The sequence below is a fragment of the Bubalus kerabau genome, chromosome 12 (assembly GCF_029407905.1).
Source record: "Bubalus kerabau isolate K-KA32 ecotype Philippines breed swamp buffalo chromosome 12, PCC_UOA_SB_1v2, whole genome shotgun sequence".
In the NCBI taxonomy this organism is placed as follows: Eukaryota; Metazoa; Chordata; class Mammalia; order Artiodactyla; family Bovidae; genus Bubalus; species Bubalus kerabau.
Window position 1 is genome coordinate 81159504 of NC_073635.1, and position 25700 is coordinate 81185203.

The 25700-nt window shown below is 48.0% G+C and overlaps 1 protein-coding gene across 1 annotated transcript in view; it reads left to right on the forward strand.

Annotated features, from left to right (window-relative positions):
- The window catches only part of PCCA (propionyl-CoA carboxylase subunit alpha), a 363730-nt gene extending 338360 nt beyond the window's left edge, over positions 1-25370 (forward strand). Inside the window, exons 22-24 of the mRNA XM_055542946.1 lie at positions 10380-10520; positions 21840-21917; positions 25026-25370. Coding sequence (XP_055398921.1) covers positions 10380-10520; positions 21840-21917; positions 25026-25094 — 288 coding nt within the window. The 3' untranslated portion in view covers positions 25095-25370. The remainder of the gene's footprint in view (positions 1-10379; positions 10521-21839; positions 21918-25025) is intronic.
- Positions 25371-25700: the final 330 nt, after the last annotated feature.

A 25700-nucleotide genomic window follows, 5' to 3' on the forward strand; every position in this document is an offset into this window, starting at 1 on the left:
GTTCGGGTGAACTCCGGGAGTTGGTGATGGACAGGGAGGCCTGGCGTGCTGCATTTCATGGGGTCACAAAGAGTCGGACACGACTGAGCGACTGAACGGAACTGAATCCAAGATGTTTTACCATATGCAATAAAAAAAAATCTGCTACTGTCTCTTGAAAAATCTGAGATGTTTGAGACAGAGACAGGAAATACTCTTTGGTGAATAGTTGCTGTCAGGCACTTCCTAGTTACAAATCTTTGTTCATTTATTCATTTAATTAAAATCCTGATGTTTAAAAATGAAGAAATTTGTTCTGAGAAGTTAGGCCACTTGGCCCAAAAGTGATGGCAGACTGAGGTCATTTGGCTCAAAGCCTTGTGTTTCACACTTTCACCATTTCCAGCATGACCGCCAAATGTACTGTTCCTGAGATTGGCCACGTGGCTTTACAGGTCTTATCTACCTTTAGTAACGTGTTTTCTGTGTAATACACACTATATAGCGTGCAAGAAGTCCATTTAGTAGCTCTGCTTAAACTTCCTTCCTAAGATAGGTCAAAATTCTGATCTATAAAATTCTGATCTATAAAATTCTGATCTATTAAACGGCTTAGCCACAGCTGTGACACCTGACGGGGTGCATGCCCAGTCATTGAGACCAGTGGTTGTTGGGTTGTGGAGGGAAGGGAGGCTTTCTTCTCTGTCTTCCTATATAGTGCCTAGAGCATTGTAGACTAAACTAACAAGAGAAAAAAAGCAGATTATATTACTTTTACATGGGACTTCACAAAGAAATATGGCTTGAGGAGGCAGTGAGAATTTGGGGCTATATACCATCTTAACAGGGGGCAATACAATGTGGAGAAGAGATTAGACAAAGGAGTTTGGGGGCTTCTGGGCTGGGGTGAGTTGTGAGCAGGTAACTAGGAAATGTATGACTTGTAGAAAGCTGTTTAGAAAGGTTTATTATGCAGAGAAGAGTTCCGCACAGGTGATGGGAGTTGTCTGTGGGGTGGTTCCTTTCCTGGTGTGGGAGACAGACACTTTTCCAGGGGACGTTTATGCCCGACTTGTAGACAGCAAGTGGAAGATGGAAAGCTCGTTGCTCTCATCGGGCCGCCATGCTTATGCCACAGCGCATCTTCGGGGGAGGCGTGCTGTGGTCTCCGTCGTCGTTTCCTGCTCTGATCTCTTTGGTCAGTGGTTTACTACACTGTTTTACCGTCATAATTTGTTTGCTTTGTCTCTTCATGTTTGAGTTTCTAAATCCACATGAGCCAGCATTTTGGTGTGTTAGATTGTGAGTTTCTTCAGTGAATGCATTACAGCAGAACTATTTTATCATTTTAAAAAAGCCCTGTAAAGGGACTTCCTTGGGGGTCCAGCAGTTAAGACTCTGCGCTTCCAGTGGCGTGGGGTCCATCCCTTGTCTGGGAACTGAGATCCCACATGCAGCGCTGCCTGGCCAAAACACAGAAATAAAAGGAAAAGAATCCAGCTATTAAAAAAAAAAAAAATCCCTGTGAAGTCAAAGCATTGTTGAAGAGCCCCTGGCATTGGCACCGTCCCAGGCCTCTGGTGTTCCCTCTCAGCGCTGAAGAACTTGCACGGGAAGGCCCAGCTCCCCAAAGTTCGCTTACTCTGCTCCCTGGAGACCACTTTACTTTAACTTGAGATGAGCAAAGAGAAGTTCACAGAGAACAGGAGGCGAGAAGATGGGCGGGGACCTAGCACAATGGTACACTTCCATACCTGTGTGCTTGTTTACATAATTGTGTTTTTATAACATTTCCTGTACTTTTCTGTAAGCTGATGCTGCCCTAATTATGGATTTTCAAGAGAATGTTTCATTGTACCCCAAATTATATAGTGCTTTTCAAAAGGTACCTTCTTACTGGTTTACCAAATACCTTATAAACTCGTAATTACATAAAACAATTCAGGATACAGAATGGAAACTGCCTGTACTGTTAACAGATGTTGGCTGGTATTGTTACATAATTGAGCACAAGGCTTTCAAAGATCTATAATATTTTTCTTGTGCAGCAAGGAAAGAAATGACTCATTATAGCCACAATGTATCACGGAGGCTCCTGATCAAACAGAACGCATATGTTCTATTTTGTGAGTTCCGTACAGCGCATTGTCAATGGACTTGCCTTTGTGGTTGGGAAAGTGCCACTTATTCCAGCAAATGGCCTTTGTGGCATATGTTAGACAGCTTGTGGGCACCTGGGCGAGGCAGAGGCTGGGCCCCTTTATTGGGGCACACCTGCACGCAGCGTCCCACGGCGCCCAGCTCCCAGGAGGCTGCCCCATTGACAGAGTCCTCCAGGAACCCACTGGTGACTTGCTGTCCAAGCCCACCTTCCCTGCAGACCCGCCGTGCGGCTGGCTCCCTATACAGTAGCTCCCCCCCCCCCCCCGCCCCATCATTTTCGAATCTGTATCAAGACACCAGTGGTTCAAATCACAAGGAAAGTAACCTCAGTGGAGACCGAGGAAATAAATCCTATTATTAAGTGCTGGATTTAATGTTTAATTAATTTAAACATTAAATTAATTAAACATTTCTATTTAATTCTCAGCACTATTGGTAAAAAAAGAAAAAAAAAAGAGGAAAGTTAGTTGTCTTAGGCTATTAGAATTGGAAGGACCCTTGTGTTTCTGATTACAAAACGTGATAAGAAAGCGTTAGGTTCAATTTTTGCATCGTTGAAAGACAGGCCCCATATTTTCTTCTCCAGAGAATGTTGTGTTTTAGGAAATAGCTGGAGATATACACAGACGTAACTAATCGCTTTCATCAGAGGTTTTGGTATTGGCCTTAAGTTCTTCTTTTCTGGAAACTTTTCCCTTTTTGGCCAGAATTTTGAAAGATGAGTTGCTGAAATAGATTCTGTGCCTTTCTGTTTTTTCTGTTGGCATGTTCCTCCCTTTCTATTCCTGTGATTCTTCCCTCAAAAACTGCCCTTAATGACAGTGTTGCTCACTGCCGTCGAGGCCCCTTGCGGCACACTGAAGTCCAAGAACTGACTTAGCAGCTAAACAAAGAAGCCTCGAGGAGAGGTTGATTCATAAACGTAGCCAGACGTGTTGAAAGTGATGCGTTATGTCACCGCGGCATATCAACATTGTCAGTTACATATCTTTAAGCAGCTCACCTAACTGAATGATTTACTTTGTGTTTAACTGCCTTTTTCAATTAAAGGAACTGAGGGCGCTATATCAGGAACCATTATATTTCCTCCTGTTAGCACCAGCATTGTTGTCCCGCAAGGTGTGAGGGTATGTTGGGGCTGTCCTGGGGGCCATGCTGCTCCGCTTTAAATGGTGTAAACAAGTGACTAATGATCAGGAGCGAGCCCTCGCCTTGCTTCCAGATCTTTCCTTCAGTGCATTTCCATTTCTGTCACCTTGCTGCACACTTGGGAGGCGATATTTCAGGGTACTTCACGCTGTTTCTTTTGCTGGCATTTCTGTCCATTTTGAGGGCCCTTAATGCTTCTTGATGAGTTGTTTGTTTTTTAAAGTATTATTTCGCATTATGACCCAAACCTTACACTGCTGAATTTGCAGCTGCGGTACAGGTGTTCTGCTGGCCCAGCCAAGGAGCTCTAGGTCCTCCCCCAGCCCCGCCCCAGGTTACAGGGTGATAGCTTGAACCAGACATTCTAGTTTCTTGGGACCTCGTTTTATTGTCTCACACATTAATCTGGTGTTCTTGTTTCACAAGGCTAAACCATGTACAGCATTTCTTAAATGTGTATTTGCACTAGGTGGATATATTAACTGTTACTCTACAGATGAGAATTTGAACTACTAACTGACCCCCTTTATTTGTTCTCTACAAAGTTTTGCTGTAACAGTGCTAATTACCAAACTGCTGAATTTGTGAAAAAGTGCACAGCAGTAATTTGCACCTTAGTGTTGCTTTGCCACTTAAAAAAAATTGTGAACACGTACACAGGGTGCACACACTTGATTTATGCGCTTCCGAGGGGCACGTTTATCTGCGGATCTGTAACCACGAGTGTAGCATTTGGTGTCTGTATTTGTGAGACACTCATTTTATCCCGATAAGAGCTGTTGGGTGCTAAATGGCACGTTTTAACAAGGAAGAGCAGCATTTTAAATTACCCTGTGCTTATTATTTTTCTCTAGTTTTAGAAAGAAAAATAAAAGACAGGAAGAAAAGATCTCCTTTCTTGTTCCTTCCTGTTGATGTGAAATCATGAACTAGAGGAGTTGCATCTGAGGGTTTTGGTGGAGAGTCACCATTATTCCAGTGGTCTCTTCCGTTAGCTTCACGTCCCAAATAAACGTTTCTACATCATTAATGTCTTCTCACACACCTAAGCCAGCCCAGGTTCATTTTGTGTTTTCGTCTGTAAGAACAGCCTCTGTTCTTAGAGTTCCGTTCAGTCGCTCAGTCATGCCTGACTCTTTGCGACCCCATGGATTGCAGCCCAGGCCTCCCTGTCCATCACCAACTCCCAGAGCTTGTTCAAACTCGTGTCCGTCGAGTTGGTGATGCCATCCAACCACCTCATCCTCTGTCGTTCCCTTCTCCTGCCTTCAATCTTTCCCAGCATCAGGGTCTTTTCCAGTGAGTCCGTTCTTCACAGGACAAGGACAGCCTCAGGTCTTGGGAAAATTTTATTTCTGCCCTGTGGGCATGTCAGGAAGATCCCCTCCAGGTATTGCTTAGTAAACCTGGGAGCCAGAAACCCAGACAGGGAGCTCTGACTATCTGAAAACTTTACACCTTCCATATTTTTATACGTGTACTTCAGATTAATTCCACCTGCCACTTAGTTGGACTTCTGGTGGCTAGGAACTTTCAAAAGATATTTGTGTTTTTAAAAAGAAATGCAAAAAATTAAATTTTCTTTCCTGATACGAGAGCTTTTCTGTACTTGTAAGAAATCCTCCTCCTGGGCAGAAAGGAAAGGTTTCAAAGGAGCCTCATCTCCATATGGTTTTAGTCGATAATCCTTTATCCACCATCTTCAGCCCTCATTCCTTTGCTTTCTTGCCTGTGGCTACATTTCTATCTCTGCATCAATTAGCACAGTGATTTATACAACAAGCAAGCAGTTTAGAGGTAATGGTACACAATTAACATCTCATTCCACCATAAAGGGTATGCTAAATACCCCAGTCACTGCTTTCTCTGCCTGGAATTGAAATAAGTGTTTGTCTTAATTCATATGCTATCTGATGTGAAGTGGGCCTGCTTTGTACTGCACTACACCATTAATCTAATTATAGATAGCTGCAAATGAAGTGCTGTCTGAGCCGGGAGATTGAAGAAAATAGCCTTTTGTCATTTAGCATGACTCTGTGAAGCAAGATCACACTTTCCAGGGCAATACTGCAAAATGGAGATCTCAATAATATTGCTGCCTGTTGCATCTTTTCTAATTACAACAAGCATTGTAAACACACCCCGGCGCTGATATAAATAGAGCTGTAGATACGCTGTCACGCGGGCCGTCGGAGAAAGCCCTCCGAGTGCTGTTGGGTTAAGTGATGCGTTCTGATTGACAGCTACCTTGAGACTGTGCTGATGGAGTTGTCTCAGTATTACGCTAACAGGCGGTCCGCTGCCGGCAGCTGTACCGGGCGCTTGGACTGCTGTCTCTCCGTTTCGCCTTCTTCGCCAGGCCTGTCCTTCCAGGAGGACAGCGACAGGCTCCTCATCCTGTATGTTTTCCGCACCGTTCTGTGGACCGTTTCTGTCGGCTTGGTTTTGCAGGGCCTGATGCTGAAGTGGAGGGGAATGTGTTTCGCCTGGCTTTGAACCATCGCTTTGTCAATTGTGTATTCCACGAAGAATTTAGGAAAGGAAAACAAGCTTGAATTACAGTCCTGGTTCCACCTAAATGCTGTATTTCTCGTGGGGTTTTTTTCCCCCCTAGTTTTTTTAAACACCTTTGTTTTCAGAGATGCATCATCATTTCTGCAACTCGGCATTTCTCCCACTTTTGAACCATGGACAGTTTCCCTCCCTCCGGCTCAGGGTTAGGAAAGTAGACTTGGAGAGGAACATTTCAGCCTTAGCTCTCACTGCCACACTGTGGAAATGAAGACACAGCTTAACGTTGGAGACCCTTGGGGCAGAAGGTATAAAACTCGGAATGAGAAGAGATCCTTGTATTTGGAGAAATGTGTTTGCCACCTTACTCAGCCAGGGGCGAGGTGCAGTATAAGGCCAGTGCTTCAGGATGTTAAGATAACTGATGTAAAATAATTGATGGTGAAGCTTCATCGTTTATCCTTCAGTCCATGATGGCTGCTCAGGCCCACAGTTGACATGAAAACCACAAGCAGAGCATCAGCTATAAGTATATACAATTCTTTTTCTGGGAAGAATGACGCAGGGAGGAAGACCGGAGCTGAGACTGCTTTACGAGGAACGACAGAGGAGCCTCTGAAGTCACAACTGAAAAAAATAAGGAAACAAACCGGAAGCCTTGTCTTGTGAGGGGACTCCCAGACCCCTGAGTCTTACAGGCGCGCGGGTGCATAGAACCGCTGGTACGTCTGGAGGCCTCGGGAAGAAGCACAGGCATTTAAGCCCTATGAGGGGATGCAGATGCTAAACCAACACCGATACCAGCAAGATGGTGCGTTGTGTGACCATCTGAGTGCAGCGTGTCCACCAAAGGGCTCTTTGCTGCCCAAGGCACCGAGCAGCATGTGTGCTGGGCAGGAGTGGGCACACCCACTGGCAGGATGTTGCCGTTAACCAAGTCTGGTTAAAAAGCATCTCTCCCCCAAAACCATGACGGGCCCACTCCTCCCCTAGCAACCTCCCCACCCGGTACCTGCCGCCTCACCACCCTCACCACCGTTCCCTCTCCTGATTCAGGTTCCCTGTTGAGAGCTGTATGTTCATTCTTAACACAGTCCACTGTGTTCCTTTTAATTGTCCATCTCTTATAGTTTTCTTCCTGATCCTTTTTATGTCTGGTATGATTTTTCTCTCTTTCTTTTGAACTTTCTAGGGAGAAATTTTCTTGTTAGACATGGTTTTTTACTGCAGACACCACAAAATGAATTTGCTTAAAAGCCGGGGCTGGGGTTATTTGACCATGATTCAGTTACTAGATAAAGCCTGGGTTGAGGAACTGGAGCTCCGGGGAGCACCTGTTTTCTGCTCCAACTTACACTTCGAAGTGTGTTTTCAGGAACTTAATAATTTGCCTGTGGTTTGGAGAGTACCTCCCCACACACACAAGGTGAGGTTCCCTCCTGATGAACCTGGAGCCACTCAGCTTCCAGCCTCCCCCAACCAGCAAGCAGCCTCCACATCAAGGAGACATGTCTCCAGACCTGAGGAGGGCAGAGCCTTCGGGCTTCTCTCAAGATTCTGCTTCTCTCTCTCATCCGTGAACCTTTAGCATCCTGGCCAACCACCCCCAAAGCAGCGAATTGGTGGTCTGTCTGCTTGCTTCGGGCTCAGTCGGTCAAGAATCTGCCTGTAGTGCAGGAGACCCAGGTTCCATCCCTAGGTCGGGAAGATTCCCCTGGAGAAGGAAGTGGCAACCCACTCCAGTTTTCTTGCCTGGGAAATCCCATGGACAGAGGAGCCTGGCGGGCTACAGTCCATGGGGTCTGAAAGAGTCAGACACAACTGAGCGAGTAACACTTTCCTGCTTGAAAATAATAACTTACCAGCAAAACTCTCCAGAAAAGTCCTATGGGACCTCTTAGGAATATGAAAATATTTAGCATAAAAGTGCGCACACATCATAGGGTATTTTCCTGAAATCTCTCACCTCGTTGACTGCTCTGTCTGTGCCCCCTAAGAATTCAGAGATACCAGTAAATAGCTGTTTTGATCATAAGCTCTGAAAGCCCTCGTGTACATTCTTAAATGGCTCCCTTTCTGGGGCATCAGAAAGCGTTTGCAGTTCTCACCATGCAGTTCACCCTGATGGGCCTCTGTGCTGCCTCTCCGCTCACCTCCCATCCTGGCCGGCTCCCCCTGGCCCGCCGCACTGCCAGCCCAGAGATTGTTTCGAGAAGGCGTGTTTGTGTGGGCACGCTGAAGGGCCAGGACAACATCAAAGATAATCTTAAAACGAGAACCTTCTCCTCCGCTGCTGCTTTTTCTATTCAGAAAGGTCATCTCAAAGCCAACTGTTTGCAACAGAGCCTCTCCCAAGGCTTTTACGCCCGTTGTTATTTTTTGCTTGTGATTACAATAAGTCGCTTATCCCCCAAACAGATTTAAGAACAATAAACAAATACAAAAGGAAAAGGAACATCTCATCAATAACAAAGACCGCATCCAAAGGCATTGAGTTCTGTGACTCTCTTACATCTCCTTCCAAGCAAAGCAGGAGTCCCATGGAGAAAGGAATCCAGATAGGAAAATCACAAAAATAGTAAAAAGGATCTAGTTGTAGTCAGGATCTTGCCATTTCTGGGGTGCACTGGTGCTCAGGACAATCCTGGCACTTTATTTACCTGAAGGGGCTGGTTTGGGATGCAGCTAACATTGGTTTTTAAGGGTATCCTCCATGGTGAAGTGTGATAAATCAAATTATCCTGGGTGTAGAAAGATAACCTTGCCCCGAGTTCACATTTTGAAGTCAAATTGTGCGAAACACAAGAAGAAAAGATCTGTATGCTCGGGGGAAAACTAGCCAGCTGGACCCAGCGCTGAGCAGTCCCAAGAAGAAGCCACATGGGACGGTGTCAGCCAGACGAGTAACTTTGTTCTTTTTGTTGACTCTGATGCCTCTAGTGAGGTGGGATTTGCTTTTCCAAGGCATTCAGAGCGCAGATATTAGAACTGTGCAATTTGGTACAGTTATATTCTCCCCGCCTCCCGGAGTCAAGCCAGCACCCCCCACCCTAGATTTAATGAAGGACTTTGAGGTGCATTTTGTCTTTGATAAATAGCCCCTCTGCCCAGAATGTTTATTAGAGTGACAGCAGAGTGCATTCTCCTTGCTTTTTCCCTCACCACTTATGACTCAGATGAATTTTAATAGGAGCAAAAAGCTTTTATTTGCGCTGTAATTTCACTTAAGGATCATATCCTTCAGAAACTGGCAGACACGTGTACGTCTGGACTGCAAAGCACACGCTCAGGAGTAAAGGAAAACATGCAGAAGACGTTATTATTCAACCTGTCACGGCGCCATGAGTCTGCTCAGAATTTAGGCCATCAGGTTCTTCCGTGGGCCCTCTCCCCGCCCCCAGCCTCCCCCCCATGCCTTTGAAAGTGGGCCCTGAGAGCGCACTTAGAGATGTCCACCGCCCCGGACAGGATGAAGGGTGATTCCATTTGGCTTTTGCCTCCCTGCCATCATGACGCCCAAGGAGCCTTTGAGCTACAACCGCTTTTTTCTAACAAAATGGAGCTGCCTGGTCACGCCATCTCTCTTGCCCCCAGGGGAGATGCTCTTTGGTAGGAATCAGAAAAATCTTCAGGTGGTGGTTCTAACTTGAGTAAGCAACACTTCCCCCAACTGTGTCTTGTCTCTGTTTGGACAGACCAAACCCTGGCTTGTGTGTTTATTCACAGAGATCTAGGATGGGCCCCCAACCCCCCATGCCAGGCAGAAATTCCTTGTATTAGAAATGTTCTGGTGGACTGAGCTGCCTTTCATGTGCCCCTCATCATTTGAGAGCCACCTAGAAAATGGGCCATTAAAGTCCTGGGCTTGCAGATCGTTTCCCTTCAATGGTTTTAAAAATCTCGAGTTATTGTCTCTTGGTGTAGATGATATTCACGTTATATTTCATTTTCATCAACTCTAACCATCGTGTTAACGCTGGACGGACCACGTAATGTTGTGCTTAAAAAGAAAAAGTAACTTTTTCAATCATGAATATAATTTTTTATGTCACTGGAAAAAAACCCTGAATTTTAAATATTCTTTTGCCCCAAATGAACACCAAAACCTTTTGTTTTAACTTACTGATAACACTCCAGCCGCTGTCTCCGGGGAGCCGGGGGTTTGACACAGCTGTCTGCTGCCACCTACCGGTGAGTGCTGGCAGCACCCGCCGCTCTGCTGGCCGGCCCAGCTGCAGAATGCGCGTCCACTGGGAAAAGTTTCTAAGGGAATACAGGAAAATTCTGTCTTCTTTGTAAGGTTTTAAGATGTTTTTCTTAATGATACAGGATGATTACTGTTTGTCACTAATGAATTACTGGACTCGTTCTGCTTTCGAGAAATTTCATACACAGCTGGCTCACAACACAGGGCAGAAGCAAACGAGCGCGTTTCGCTTCCGTGTGCAGTAGTGAAAAACTGTGTGACTTCAGAGGTGGTGTGACTTAAAAGCTGAAAACGGATTTTGAACAATTGCTGCATTGGAGGAGGAAAAGTTCATCATGTGACCTCACTTTTTTTTTCTCCCCCTTTGTAGTACAAGGTGCGTATCCTCACCAAACTCGCCGCAGAGTTGAACAAATTTATGCTGGAAAAAGCTGCCGAGGACACAAGCAGCATTCTGCGCTCCCCAATGCCTGGCGTGGTGGTGGCCATCTCTGTCAAGCCCGGGGACCTGGTGAGGACCGACCCTGTCTGCTGGGGGGCGGGGGGAGAGCGAGGCAGGGTCCCAGTCTTGAGTCACGTCACCCCACAGTACAGCAGAGGAGCTTTTGCATGCTCTTTATTCAGCATTTCACATCACGGTCTCTCTCAGCACCTCTCCTCCCCAACGACCCAGGGAAACTGGGACAGAAATAAGGCCAGATCCATTGTTTCTTTGGCAAATTTAGCATCTCGGGAAGCGTTCATTTAAAATTCCTATTTACCCTCTAGCTCTCTGTGGTTTAAGTATTCCTGAAGTCATACCAAGAAATAGCCCCCTGATGGGGGAACTTTTGGCACGCATCCTGAAATAAACGGGAAGGGTGCTAAGGAAAGTTATTGCCGTAATCTGTGTGGTACCAGAGCACTTCCCAAATAAAATCTAGGATCAGAGGTTGAATTTTTTCATTTTGAAAAATGAAAACAGCCAACCACCATGGTCTTCAGTGGATGATACGGTGATTCCATTTTGTGTCTCAGTTATGTCACAGGCGTTTATGCATTTTCCTGTAAAGATTACATGAAAACTGCCTAAATTAATGTTGAGAAAAACTAATGTAGTTGGTTGGCATTAGCTTCTAAAAAAGTACTTGCAGTAGGCAAATATTAACAAAAAATGATTGATTTCAGTTGTTTTAAAATGATTAGGCCTGAAACTGATAATGTGAAGTTGGAAAACTGACCCAACAACTGCTTTACTTGATGACACAGAAATGGAAGTACCGGCTTTTAAAAGAGGTTTGGAGCTGGGGATCGTTAGGTTTGAAAGGAATGACATCCCAAGAAGAAAGCCCTCTTTAGGAGTGTTAGGCTACCTAGCGTCAAGGATTTGGGAGAGGTGATGCGGATTCAAGATTGGGTTGAATATGGCGGTGGGGGTGGCCTTGTATCGCTCCTTCTGAAGGCTTGGCCTTGACGTTGAGAAGGCCTAACCCACTCCAGGAGCAGACCAGTCAGTGGAGCCTCATGGCGACGAGGAGTGTAGGCTGGTAAACAATGGGAGGGAGTTCTGCTTTGGTTGTTTTTATTTTTTCATTTTCCTCCTTAAGCTTTTTCTGGAAGCCACAGAGGCTGTATACAGCCATCCTGAGCTTGTCAGTTCTAATTATGGCTTTAATTATAAAACCACATTTGCACTTAGGAAAAAAACAGTCAGTGTTTAACTGAAATCCTTGGTTTTCTAACACCTGAATCAGGGCCTTAGAGGAGGGAAGAGGATGGGAAGGCTGCTCCTGCTGGGAGATGGGGGTGGGGGTGGGATTCAGGCTGGCGGTGCCCTCCCTGGAGGACGGGGAGCCCGCAGTCTTCTCCTTTATATCAAGAGCTTCCTCCTGGCCTAGCTGCTCCAGAGACCACAAGGGTTTGGCCTTCATACTCTCAGTTTCCTGGTTCATAATTTAATGTGGGAAAGCACAGCATTTTAGTAAAATGGGACAGTGTGGTATTAGGTCTTGGTTTATTTGGGGGGAGCTCAGACACCGGACGGAGCAGGCAATGGCAGCCCACTCCAGTCCTCTTGTGTGGAAAATCCCATGGGCAGAGGAGCCTGGTGGGCTGCAGTCCATGGGATCGCGAAGAGTCGAACATGACTGAGCGATTTCACTTTCATGCATTGGAGAAGGAAATGGCAACCCACTCCAGTGTTCTTGCCTGGAGAATCCCACGGACAGGGGAGCCTTTTGGGCTGCTGTCTATGGGGTCACACAGAGTCGGACACGACTGAAGCGACTTAGCAGCTTAGCAGCAGCAGCAGACATCAGAGACCACCACCGATAATAAAATGTGGGCATTCAAGAGTGGTTTGCCTTGAGAAGGAACTGGGGCCTCTGTTTTACGTACTTCTTTAAAGACAGGGCACGTGACGGGCTTTCGGGGGAGGCCCACACAGTTGCCCCCGGTCACCTTGCTTGTCAGCACGCACCTGTGTGCCCAGACTGCTCATGGAGGGCAGGTGGTGTTGTAATTTCTCTCTCCAGCTTCCAGTGCCACTTTTGGTCCTTGCAGGACTTTCTTTCATATTCTGTATCATTGTATTTTGATAATACAGTATTTTCCCTTGAGTTATTATTTGTAAAAAAAGTCCCAGACTGCTAAGACCTGAACCAGATGCAGGGGGTGAGACATTTAGTTGCCTCCTCTCCTAACAGCTTCTACAATTAATGCTGCCTTGCGTAATGAGAACACAAGGAACTTTTCTTGGGCCAAAGGCACAGCCCATACCTGAGGACACTGCAGGAAAATAATTCTTGTAGCTTTCCAGTTTTGAGGTTTAAAATTATTTTAACACTGCAGAGCATGTTGTCTTGTTCTTGGCGATAACAATAGCTTGGCTAGGGTTCCCCTCTTATCAGTAGAAAGATAGTGGAATCAGTCATCCTTGCGTATTTGCAAGGAAAACACTGAGAACAAGGAAGGGCCTACCTGTATTCTGCTTTTCTTTGTAATGTTATTTCGTATAGTTTAAATGCCAGCTATCTGTAATTTTTATATTTAGTGTAAGTAAAATCTGACGTGTCTTGGAATGGTGGGCCTGGTACTGTAGCGTGTCACATAGGTCATAAAGGGCAAATCTGTTCTGCAAAGTAAAGAGTTTTGAAAGAGCATAAGGGCCTCAGGACAAAATGACCCAAGGTGGCCCTTTAGAGCTGGTCAGGCCGTTTAGAGGTGGTCAGAGAGCTCAGTGGGGAGAGGACTCGCCCTGCCCACCCCACCACCCCACATCCCCAGCACAGAGGCTGGGTTTTACTCTTCAGTGCTCGTTTTAAGTTCACACAGCAAAAGTCGCTAGTACTTTTTCAGTGTCTATTACATGCTGTTTAACATTAAATGTGGTAGGAAATCAGTTTTTAAATGATTGTATAATAACCTTTTTGAATATGTTGGGAGGGAATGCCAGTTCATAAGTGGTAGAATGCATATAAGCATGTAAACCAACAAGAAATGAAGTCCGGGTGGATTGGGTACAGCTAGAATCACACATTTAATTCAGAAAACAATTGCCACAGTGACTTTTATATGCCTTTCCTATGTGCCTTTTTCATCTTCCTTCTGAAAACAATCTTAAAATAACTGATTTTTCATTTTGAAAAATACCTACTTTTCTATACATTTAACAATATCATAAACCAGGGGCACTTCTATAATCAAAGCTGACATTTAAAAGATAACTTGTTTTAAGTTTTTAAACTACTGTCTTTATGATTTCTTGAACAAAAATATTAAAAATACATATTCTTTCAGAATGATGCTGAATACATTTTTTCCCCCAGCATTAGACTTAGCGCTGCTGAATTTGTGGTACAATTTTCATTTTGACTTTGATATCAGAAACAATAAAAATGAGGCAACCCACGGGGATATTTTAATATTGCATTTAAGTAAGATTCTTTCTAGTTCTGTTTAGATTCTACAGTCATCTCAGATTTGCATCAGAAATGCTCATCTAGTTTGATGGATATTAACTTATTGTGGTGTAGTCATTTCATGATATATGAACTTCAACTCATTTTGCTGTATACTTTAAATTTATACAGTAATGTATGCAGTTATACCTAAATAAAATGGGAAATTACAAGAAATAAAAAGAATACCCATCTAATACATCACAAACTGTGAGACATGAACCAGAAGCAGGCTGTATACCCATTTACATTTCTGTCTTTCTTAATTATTATTTTGTAAGTTACTAGTTTGTCAGACCAGGTAAAATCATAGATCTGTATTAAGTACCTGTTGCTGCTTTTTTTAACTACTTAGCCTGTTCAGTATTGGCAAGACAAGAGTTTGGAGTGGTTCAGTGGGGCTGAGATGAGGAAGATCCACTTTGGAACGAAACTGACTGTTAGCAGGAGGGTACTTAGCTGTTTGAGATTGCCGCTCTCATGAACAATTGTCTTGGGCCAAAAAAAAAAAAAAAAAGGTATATTCTATAAAGTGCGCAAGGAGAACATAAAGTGTGGAATCAGTAGTAGGCGCACCCCCCAGGACTCACGCTGGTTGACTTTCCTCCGGGCACGTGCTCCTCTGGGGGGCGGGGGTGGGTGGGGACCACCACTGCGCTGGAGACACGTGTGCGCATGGCGCTCAGAGCTGCCCAGCGTCCCTGAACCACCTGTGACTGCGCTTAGAGCAGATCGAAGGAAGCCTCGAATGAACCTGCCAGGAGACCTTCCTCTTCGTCTGTGAGGCCGCCTCTGCCTGCAGGTCTCCCACAGGAGAAGGGCTGGGTGGGGGTGACTTTGTCCTCACGCAGCCCAGTGCTGAGAGCTACATTTCTCTGGAGGGGACCGGGCCTGGATGTTGGGTAGAGTCTCCAGTTTCTGGGATTTCCAATCCTGAAATAATTGCCATCGTTGTTTCCATGTTTACATAGCGGTGGTTATTCAGTGTATTGGATAAACTGCCAGTGTTTCGCCCACACCTGGCTGTATTCCAAGGCAGGTATAGCTTCATGCGTTCATTCTGGAACATTTTTAAACTTTAAATTATGAAATACTACAGACATAGAGAACATTGCAGAGTATAATAATACATGCACTCATATGCTGTCTGCTCACCTTTACCGTATTTTCCTTCAGATTTTACTTATTTAACAAAAAACGGCCAATACGGAGAACGTGCCCTGTGGCCTCTGCCCAGCAGAATTCCTGCCCTGCCTTCTTCAGAGGAATGGCCATCCTGAATTTGGCCTTGCTGTCTTTTCCAGATGACATTTATTTTTGACTGTTAATGATGAGTTTTTGTTGGTGGTAACAGTTGGGGAGTTTTTACAGTTTTAACTTGACAAGGATCAATATAAAATGAAGTATTTCTGTGGACCAGTCAGATACTGTAGGCATGTCTGCAGGTTGGCGTCTGATTTTATTTTTCAAGGGATGATCTCCTTGGGGTGAGGCAACATGTTTTCTTTGTTTTAAACATTTTTGAAGGTGACAGTTCCCAATCTTAAGGAGATTCCAAATATCTTCTCTTGCCATTTTGCTAAAAATAACAGTAACAATAATAAATTTTAAAAGGTCATTGTCTCACAGAGTCCTTTAAAGCAACATACTTCACATAGATTGAGAATTCAGAGTGATTTGTTAAAGGTACCATCAGTGACATCAGTTTTAACTGGTTCTCTTTGTAACTTAGAGGTTCTGACTCCAGTTTTGAGTTCACTTTGGGGTGGTGGGAAGTAGTAATTCTCTTCATTTTAAGGAATTTTCTGAAAAGCTGGACGTGTTTTGTACTGGCCGCCTCTCTGTATTCTTGCCCCAGACTCTCAGCTCCCCACTTTGATGCCCAACTCACGTCCAGGTCAGGATGGCAGCCTCGGGTGGGAGGGTGAGGGGGCACCTGGGGCCCCAGGAGTGCCAGGCTGGGCCAATGCCTCTCCCCGCAGCAGCCTCCTGAGGGAGTCTTGGGTGCCCAGACCCAGTAAAGCAGGCCTCACGCTACAGATAAGGGCTTTGGCATCGTTTCCATCGCCTGCCCACTCTTTCTTTGTAATCCGATGATGGTTCCTTCCATCACTGTTTAAACACTGTCCGGTCTCCCAGGGTCTCTTCTCCCACCCTCTTTACATGAAGATCTTGGGATGTGAATGCACGTCTCTTCTTCGGGAAATATCAGGGGTTATTATCCAGCCTATCTTAGCAGCTCAGAAAGAGGAAGTTATTATAATCAGATCCTCGCATTGCCTTTTAACCAAATCTGAGATGCCTTTTGCATGTAGCTGTTAACTGCGTCTGTCTTCAGATCTAAGGGCCTCAAAATGCACCGCATTCAGGCACCTGTGTTCTCAGTCGCACAGCCTTTAAAACCATAATTGAAGGATTTTCACTTTTGTGGAGTTGGCAGCAGGGTTGACACTGATCCCCGCTTTCGGGTGGCCCAGCGCAGCAGAAGGGGAGGCCAGGGCGGGCCGGTGAGCCGTCCGAGCCTTCTGTCTAATTTGGCAGAAAAACACAGAACGTAGGACAACAAAAGAAGGCTCCCTTTTCCATAAAAATTCTTCTTCCCACCCACCCTTCCCCCCCCCAACCCCCCCCCCAAAAAAAAGGGATTTAATTTTTCAGCTGCACGCAGTGATTTGGTGCTCACTCTTGCATTGAAACAGTTGCTGTCTGAACAGGCAGGAAACACTTTTCTTTTAATTGCTGAAATCATTCGGAAGTGCTTCGTGCCCTGCTTCTATACAGCAGATGCTGTGCATTAATTGGCCTGCGTAGAAGTGACCCAGGGTTCCTTGCAGCGGGCCCAGTTTTAGGCAGAGGGCTTAAACAGCTTATTTATTATTTTGTATAATTTGGCGTACATTATGTGCTCCTGCACGTGTCGTATTTCATGGTCTGCAGTTTCTAATGTCATGTGGGTTTCAAAACCTGTGTTTCTCTGGTAATGTACTAGCAGCAGGTAAGCTCAAAATACCATCCATCAGGAGCTAATTTTTTATCCAGATACTCCAATGACTGATGAACCTGTCTTTTGTCTGAATGTTCAGCGCAGTAGAAAGCCATATGCCACTGGCGCAGTTCCCCATGCATCCTAGAGATGCTAGAGAGCAGGCCTGCGGGGCGTGGGGGGGGCCCTCCACGCCATTTGTGGCCTCTTTCCTCTGTTTCCAGGATAACGCCTTAAAACAGCCCTGGTTGTGGACGACAGAAGAGGGTAGGGACTGTCTTAAAGGAAATCCGACTCCCACCATCCTTTTCTTCATCAGAAATATGACTGCACACTCTTAATAGGAAGCCTTGTTTTGTTACTCCCCGTCTGTTCAAAACAGACCTCAGCCCATTAGAAGGGCCTCCCTTGTGTGGAAAGACCACAGCTGTTACTGTAAACTTCATCCCGCCACTGTGTCGCCCCCATTTTGTGGCTCTGAAGGATGAAATTGAGAAATGGAATACTGTGCAGTCATCCTTCACATCTCCAATTTTAGGCCTTTGCCATCATTTTCATGCTTTTATTCCAAATCAAATAACATTAGTGAGCTACAGCACCTTCTGATGAATGTCTGGTCCTGAGCGCAGCTTTCAAGTCTGGACTTGGGGTTGCGGGAGGGAGCTTCCTTTTATGTTTGGAGGAGCTCTTTCTCCCCTGTTTCTCCTCTCTTTCTCCCACTGCACCTTCTTGGAGCTTTCTCCTTGCCTTTGCAGTTGGAACGATACAAGTTGCCAAATGCGTTCCGGCCAGAGCAGTGTCCCAGAGGGACACATGCTGGAGAAGGTTCTGTGTCTTTCGTCTCTGGGGAAGGAGTAAAGCAAACCCGGTGGAAGGATATTGGGGGCTTTAATCAGAAATAAGAAGTGGTTTAAATCATTAGCACAACAAAGCCGACTATAAGCTTGAAGATAAAAGTCTCTGGGGAAAGAGTCCTCTGAAAATAAATGGAACTTGATAGATTTCCATATCATTTATAACTTCCCTTAATTACACTTGGAAGACTTGCCAGTAAAACTGGAAAATTGGCAGCCTATATCCATTAGAGTCATTTTGCCGACCATGGCAAGCAGCTGGCTTTACTGGATTTTATTTCCCATCACTCACAATTAATCATCAGCTGGAGATGTCTGAAACTCTTCAGCCCAGAGCCGTGCCGGGTGACATTCAGGCCTCCCAAACATGCTAAAATCTGCCGAGTAAATGGGCCGAGGTTTCTCCGCGGCTTACTCATTTCGGAGCAAGGCAGGCTCCCGCCTAATGAGTGCGCTCCGATAATCGGATGCGAATGTGAACCCTGACCCCGTGTCAAAGGAGAGGACGCAATAAGCCGGATGAAAGATACGGGATTCAGACCTCCAAACTTTACACCAATTAGACAGGGAGCGGCCAAGTACATCAGGCCGAGTAGGTTTATCAAAAAGACTTGCATGAGGCTTGTGACCATTCTGTAAGCCCGACATTGGAGACGGCCTGTCACAATCACTAAGTCTGTTATCAGATGATCCACCGGCGTGTCGGGGAAGTGTGCGCCCGCAAAGCCCGCGGCGGCCCTGGCCCCCCGTGCACGCTGTCGGGTGGAGACTCGGCCGTCGAGCGCCCTCTCTGCTCAGCCAGCTTAAAGCCGGCTTTCCGAGCACATGGGGGAGATGTGGGCGGTGTTCCGTTGCTCCTGGAGGTCGGGGAGGGGAGGGGGGAAAGGCACCCCTGGACAAGGAAGGCACCCCTGGACAAGGAAAGGACACCCTGGACAAGGAAGCTTCCAGATTGTTGAGGCCTGTGTCCTGCCGCCCGGGTGATTGTTGGCGCTGGAGCCCGTGGGCCCCGCAGGTCGGGGGAGTAGCCACAGTCCCAGCCCCGGTCTGTTCTTTGACGTCCGGCTTGTACTGTGTTTGCTTCCCTGCCTCAGAGTGGTGAGGGATGAAATAGCGTGAATTTAGGTCAGGTTCACGGGCGTCTACACGGTTGCGTGCCGTGCGTGCGTGCGTGCATAACACGATTCTGCTGACCGCACCGCGTCTCACTGTTTGGTGGAGCACCGCGTTTCACTGTTTGGTGGAGCGTCAGGGAACAACTTATCCCAGAGTTTTTTTTCTCTTTTAGGGACCAAGGAGCAGAAAGAAAACCACAGAGCAGATTGTTGTGCGTGAATGAGTGAGCGCAGAAGCAGACATGAATTAAAATTCCACCAGATGACACAAGTCGAGGCCAGCAGAGGTGGGGGAAGAAGGAGGGAGTGCAGACAGGATGAGAAGAAAGAGGGAGTCTGGAGGGCCCCGAGGCAGGGCGGCACTCTGATCCGCGGGCACTTTCTCTGAAGCCCTTCTAAGCAACTCTTCTGGGCATCCTTGTCAGTCTGGTCTCTGCCCCCTGGGTGACCATTGGAAACCTCCCAGGTTCATTGGTTTCTTTTTCATAGTCGATCGAGAGACACGACCTGGGAGAAGGCGTGGTTCTCGCTAGGGGACCTGCCCACCTCTCCCGAGCATCTCTGCTGGATCAGAGGTTGTGTTTTTCTGGTGCGTGATTGGGGACCCACCCCTCGCAGCTGCCTGTACGTCCCCTCCTTGGCTGCTGGCACACACAGCTGCTGGGACCGGCAGGTCACTGGAGTCCCAGAAGCTTCTGGCCGTCTCCACTGCCGCCAGGCTCCAAGACTCTGCTTGCACCTCCAGCGTAGCCGGCTTGAGCTGGACTGGGGCTGTGGCCGGTCCCCGCCAACCCCCCCCCCCCCCACCGCCCCGCCCCGCCCCGCCCCACACGTTTCTTCTGGGCATCGTAGTGGGCAGTCTGGGCTCCGCCCCCTGGGTGACCACCGGAAATCTCCCAGGTTCATTCGTGTCTTTTTCACAGTCGCATTAACCGCAAGTTCACTTTCTGGAAGATCCCGTAGAGCAGCGGTGAGGGGCTCTGTCTGGCCAGCAGTGCCAAGCAGCTGCCGGAGGGGCACGCTGGTGCCCGCCGAGAGATGCCCGTGGGGCTGAGGACAGAGAGGCGGGCTCTGGGCACTCGGACACCAGCGAGGAAGCTCAGCTAGGCGAGGGTGCCATGCAAGCGCCCGCGGCTCCCTCTATGAGGAAGGAGCTCCCGGAGCCCGGAGGTGGAGAACCCATCACAATTTTTTAGACGGAACTTCCATTGCCGAATTTCAGATCCACTTTCCAGAAAGTTCCGCAGGCCCTGAGGCCGGAACGCACGTCCTGGATGGGAATGCTGCTGTGTGCAGCCAGCCCTGGACGCGCTGCCTCTGAGAGCCGTGGTCTGGGCCCGCCGGGCGTGCGAGTGGGGCTCCTCCCATCTCTCTGGGTTCCTCCTGCCTCTGAAAAGAGAGAAAAAGGCTCTGAGGTGTCGCCTCGGGCTGGCCGTTCTGACACCCCCCACGTGGTGAGGACGGACCCCGCAGTCGACTCTCGGCTCTCTGGAAGGCAGGCGCTGGTGGGTCACGGAGGGCCGCAGGCACCGCGTGTCCGCCCGGCTTTCCAGCCTCCGTGCCAGCCACCAAGCTTGGCAACCCCTCTCCTCCCACATTTCCCGTGCCAGGAAGCAGCAGCCCGCCGCCCGACCGGCAGAGGAAAGGAGCACGCGGGCTCAGGCGGCGCCGGTGCCAGCGAGACAGCCTGTGCCGCGCGGGAGGCCGCGCGAGCTCGGGGGGGTGGGAGGGGCCGCAGGGGCTCGGAGATCGTCAGGGAATTTCGGGAAAGGAACATTCTCAGGCATTTCTGCCGCGCGGGATGGGCGCCGGTATCCAGCAGCCCCCCAGAGAGCCGGGTACCCCGGAAGGTTCAGCTCTCTCATTTTGAAGACGGCGGGCTCTTTCCACAAAGAGAGGAGGAGAATGCAGCCTGGCTCCTGGTACTGTCCCGTCAAGAAAAAGAAGACCCAGAAGGGCCCTTGTTCACCCTGAGGCCTGGGTGGGAGGGCCAGGTTGAGCCCCAGGGGTTTATTTGGCAGCCCTGCCTGGATTTCCCCCACACCCACTGGCAAACAATAGTCAGTGCCCCTTGCAAGGAGGGGACAGGGCGCTAGGGGTCATTCCCTGGAGGAGTGACTCCCTTCCGGGAGCCACCTGCTTGTCTTGCAAAGGCTGGGACGGGTCCCTGTGACCTGGATGCTTGGCTCTAGTTCCCAGGTCCCCAGGGCTCCTCCCAGCTCACCAGGGCTCCAGACAGAAAGCCTGCCTTTTGATAACAGCTTTACCAGGATGAAGTTCACATACAATGCAATCACCCGGTAAGGTGTGCACCTCAGTCGTTTGGTCTCTTCACACAACCGTGCGGCCATCACCATAGTCAACCTTAGAATGCTTCGTCACCCCCAGAGGAACCCTGTACCCATCCGCATGCACTCCCCTCCCTTCCGCTGGAAACCACAGGTCTTTGTCTGTAGAGATGTGCTAATTCTGGACGCTTAGATTAAGCGGAAGACATTCTGTTTTTGCCACATCTCTTTGGCAGAAGTTGATTCAGAGGTTCCCCGGGGAAGGCCCCACCAGCAGCATCCAAAACCTCCAGTTGTCAGGGATGGTTTTCAGATGACAACTTAACAAGGGAAGGGCCTTTGTCTGTGGTTCCCCAAAGCTGTGCTTGGAATATAAAGTATTAGAGGCTATTTTTGTTTGTTTTTTTGGCTGCATGGCCTGTGGGATCTTAGTTCCCTGACCAGGGATGGAACCCAGGGCCCTCGGCAGTGAAAGCGCAGAGTGGTAACCCCTGGACCACCAGGGAATTCCCAAGTACTAAGAGACTCTTGCTGCCGTTGAGATTGTATTTCAGAGCTTTGACGAAGACTCTCTCAACAGCCTCTCTCTTGAACGTTGTTGCGAAATTCGAATGCTTTTCACACGCCTGCCCACTCTTTGTGCATTTTCCAGGTAGCAGAAGGTCAGGAAATCTGTGTGATTGAAGCCATGAAGATGCAGAACAGTATGACAGCCGGGAAGACTGGCAAGGTACGTCCCCAAGGGCCGCACCTTGATGGCAAGCGGAGCCTCCACCTTGGAGTCCTAGACGTCGGGCCTGGGAGAGTCTGTGCGACGTCAGGGGTGCAGGAGGGGGTGGGTTGAAGAACAGTTGTTCTTCACCTTAATGTCTTTCAAATTAAGGGGTCTTTAATTTTTAATGTTTACGTCTGTCTTAGAGGCAGTGAGTTATCTGAGACGTAGGTGACCCAGCAGGAAATGGTTTTTAGAGACTGCAGAAATTAATGCAACTCTTCAAGATAATTTCTCCGCAAAGAGAACAATTCAATTTTAGATCAAGAGGAGCTGAAAGGCCCACATATACATGTGGGACTTCATGATTCAGGGAGGGGTAAAAAAAGAGAGAGATGTATTACTGAGATTTGCTAAAAGTAAAACTTCTTAAATGTATTTTCTGTTGAAGAAGATAGAAAAGTCCTTTTAAGCATAACTTCATCATTCTTCCCGACTGGAAAGGCACCGTTTGTAGCAGAATGATGCTTTCCTGAAGGGTGTTTTGCTTTGGGAGCACCGCACAGTGGAGCGAGGCGTGGCTTGTGTGTGGGGACAGCAGTGTAGACCGGCCGTGTTCTGCACTGTGGTCACTCCCAGGAAGGGCGCTGGAGCCTCGGGCACGGTGGGTGTCGTGGCAGAGAGGTGCTGTCGGCTGCCCGTGGAGTTGGCGTCAGACACGGCCTCCGTCTGCCTCCCGCAGAGCAAGTGAAACCCGTGTTCAGGGACCAGGCCAAGGGGGACGCCCAGTCCCACCCCAGCCGGGAGGACAGAGGCCTGGCGCCGGGCCCAGCTGGAGTGGGCCTTGGACAACTGCTCCCAGTCTCCTCCCAGTTTAGGGAGAAGAGACTGGTGCGATCTGAGCTCCAGGGGAATCCTGCTTGCCATACCTGATTCCTTTCTAAGAAATGAACGAGAACGTGTTGGTTTGTGCTCCTGTAAAAATTGTTCTATGCGTTCCTTGGGATTAGTTGACATTTACGCTGCATTGTTGTCATGAGATTTCCCTTCGTGATGAGAACCTGACCTCATTTGGGGGACCCAGAATATGTGTCTGATGCATGCCAAGGGCCAGTGTGCCAGGCTGGGGATCTGATCCTAAAATGAACGTGGCCTTAGCTCCCTCAGGGAGCCAGGAGTCCCCCCGTGCATGTGGTTGATGTCTTCAGGGCCCAGAGTCTCACCGGGAGTCCCAGCTGCCGTCAGGGTGCTGAGGGGCTCTAGATGAACCTGCATGTTAGCCCTGCCCTGTCCGCTCAGTCCTGCCCCCCAGGGCGGAGGAGCGGGCCCGAGCCTGCGTGGGGCTAGCGGTTCTTGCTCTGAGAGGCCAGTTTTCCTCCCGGGGCCCGGTTCACAGTGGAAGCAGGCCCTCTACTCTGGAGTCACAGCATTATAATGGACACTGCCCATCAAAACACCAGAGGCTCCAGACCTTAGAAAGCAGCCAGTTCAGTTTAGTCATTCACTCATGTCCGACTCTTTGTGACCCCATGGACTGCAGCACGCCAGGCCTCCCTGTCCATCACCAACTCCCGGAGCTTGCTCAAACTCACGTCCATTGAGTCGGTGATGCCATCCAACCATCTCATCCTCTGTCATCCCCTTCTCCTCCTGCCCTCAATCCCTGCCAGCATCAGGGTCTTTTCAAATGAATCAGCTCTTCACATGAGGTGGCCAAAGTATTGGAGTTTCAGCTTCAGCATCAGTCCTTCCAATGAATACCCAGGACTGATCTCCTTCAGAATGGACTGGTTGGATCTCCTTGCAGTCCAAGGGGCTCTCAAGAGTCTTCTCCAACACCACAGTTCAAAAGCATCAATTGTTCGGCTCTCAGCTTTCTTTACAGTCCAACTCTCACATCCACACATGACTACTGGAAAAACCATAGCCTTGACTAGACGGACCTTCGTTGGCAAAGTAACGTCTCTGCTTTTTAATAAGCTGTCTAGGTTGGTCAGAGCTTTTCTTCCAAGGAGCAAATGTCTTTTAATTTCATAGCTGCAGTCATGATCTGCCGTGATTTTGGAGCCCAAGAAAATAAAGTCTGTCACCATTTCCACTGTTTCCACATCTATTTCCCATGAAGTGATGGGACTGGATGCCATGATCTTAGTTTTCTGAATGTTGAGCTATAAGGCAGTTTTTTCACTCTCTTCTTTCATCAAGAGGCTCTTTAGTTCTTCGCTTTCTGCCATAAGGGTGGTGTCATCTGCATATCTGAAGTTATTGAAAAAAATCAGCCACTTCAGTGCAAACAGCCCTGTGGAACGAGGCCTTCCAAGTGTCGCTATGTAGGTTCTCTTCTTCCCGAGAGGCCCAGGCTGGAACTCAGGGGATGAAGGCCACTCTCGCCACCGCAGGCCAGGGCACCCAACGCACAGCTCTGGCCCATTTTGCCACTTGCCCAGACGGCCAGTGACTTCTAACCTCATGCCTACTTCTAACCTAATTCATCCTCACGTCCAGGCAAGAACCGCCAAGTCAAGTGGGCTGTCTCTAGTTTTAACTGTGAACACAAATTTGGGAAAGCAAAAACTGACTGAAATCAGGAGAAATCGGGGCACGGAGGTGATGTCGTGGAAGCCACAGGGTTCGGTCCCCATTCTGAGAACTTCATTTCCCTTCACAGGACGCTTCGGATCAGGCCCGGGCGCTTCTGCTGTTGATTAATACCCGTTCTGACTCTTGGATAATTGTGTGTGGGGTTTGGTTTTGGTTTTCTTTTTTCCTACCATTAACCGTGAGGGAGCATTTCTCCAAACCTGAACCTGTGAGAGACAGGAGGCAGGGGTGGAGACTCACCCAGCATCGTCCCCACCGGTCTCGACCCTGGGGCACCGGGTGCAGAGGACCGCAGCAACACGGGGAGCAGCGGCTTCTAGGAGCCGAAAGGATAAGGAGGGGCGAGGGCCAGCCCCGCCACACGAGGACACCCTCAGTAAGGTCCCCACTGCCAGCCTCCTGCCTGCACTCCAGCGCCTGCCCAGCTGCACCTTCCCTTCCAGAACCAGACAAGACTGCTTCTTCCTGGTTTGCTTAGTAATTCTTTCTCTCCCCTCTTTTTTTTTTTTCTTTTTTAAATTCAAGGTGAAATCGGTACATTGTAAAGCTGGAGACACAGTTGGAGAAGGAGACCTGCTCGTGGAACTGGAATGAAGTATTTATAGCCTTTCAGTCATCACCCAATTTAATTAGCCATTTGTATTATTATTCTTTCACACTCAATTTATTCAGGCGTTCGGCAGGAACACCCCTGTGCGGCAGATTTTACATGGTCATATTTACTCTACATATAGTCAAAACCAACGTTCTGCCAAAAAAATCACCAATGGAAAATTTTTATTGATATAAATACTTGTACATATGATTTGTACTTCTGCTGTGAGATTTCCTAGTGTCCAAATGAAATCAATAAAACAGCATTTGTCTAAATACTAGTTTGCCCTTTTTTTGCATGAAGACAGTGTACATAAGAGGCTATGGGCTGTGCCAGTGTGCTTTAAAATACCAGCATTTCATCAGGATGCTTTTTAAAAATGTATATAAATCCCAGTTCTTTGCCTTCAGTTTCATTAAATGAGCATTTGCCACCGTGTAATCTCATTACCTGCTTCATCCTGCTTGAGGCCCTGAGTCCCGCTTGTGGTTGGCTGGTCATGATCTCCGGAAGCCCGGACAGCACTCATGGTGGTCTAGCAGTGAGTGTGGGTCTCCTGAGCCTGCAGGCGTGACCCCCTCCCTCCCAGGGCACCAGCGTGGGCA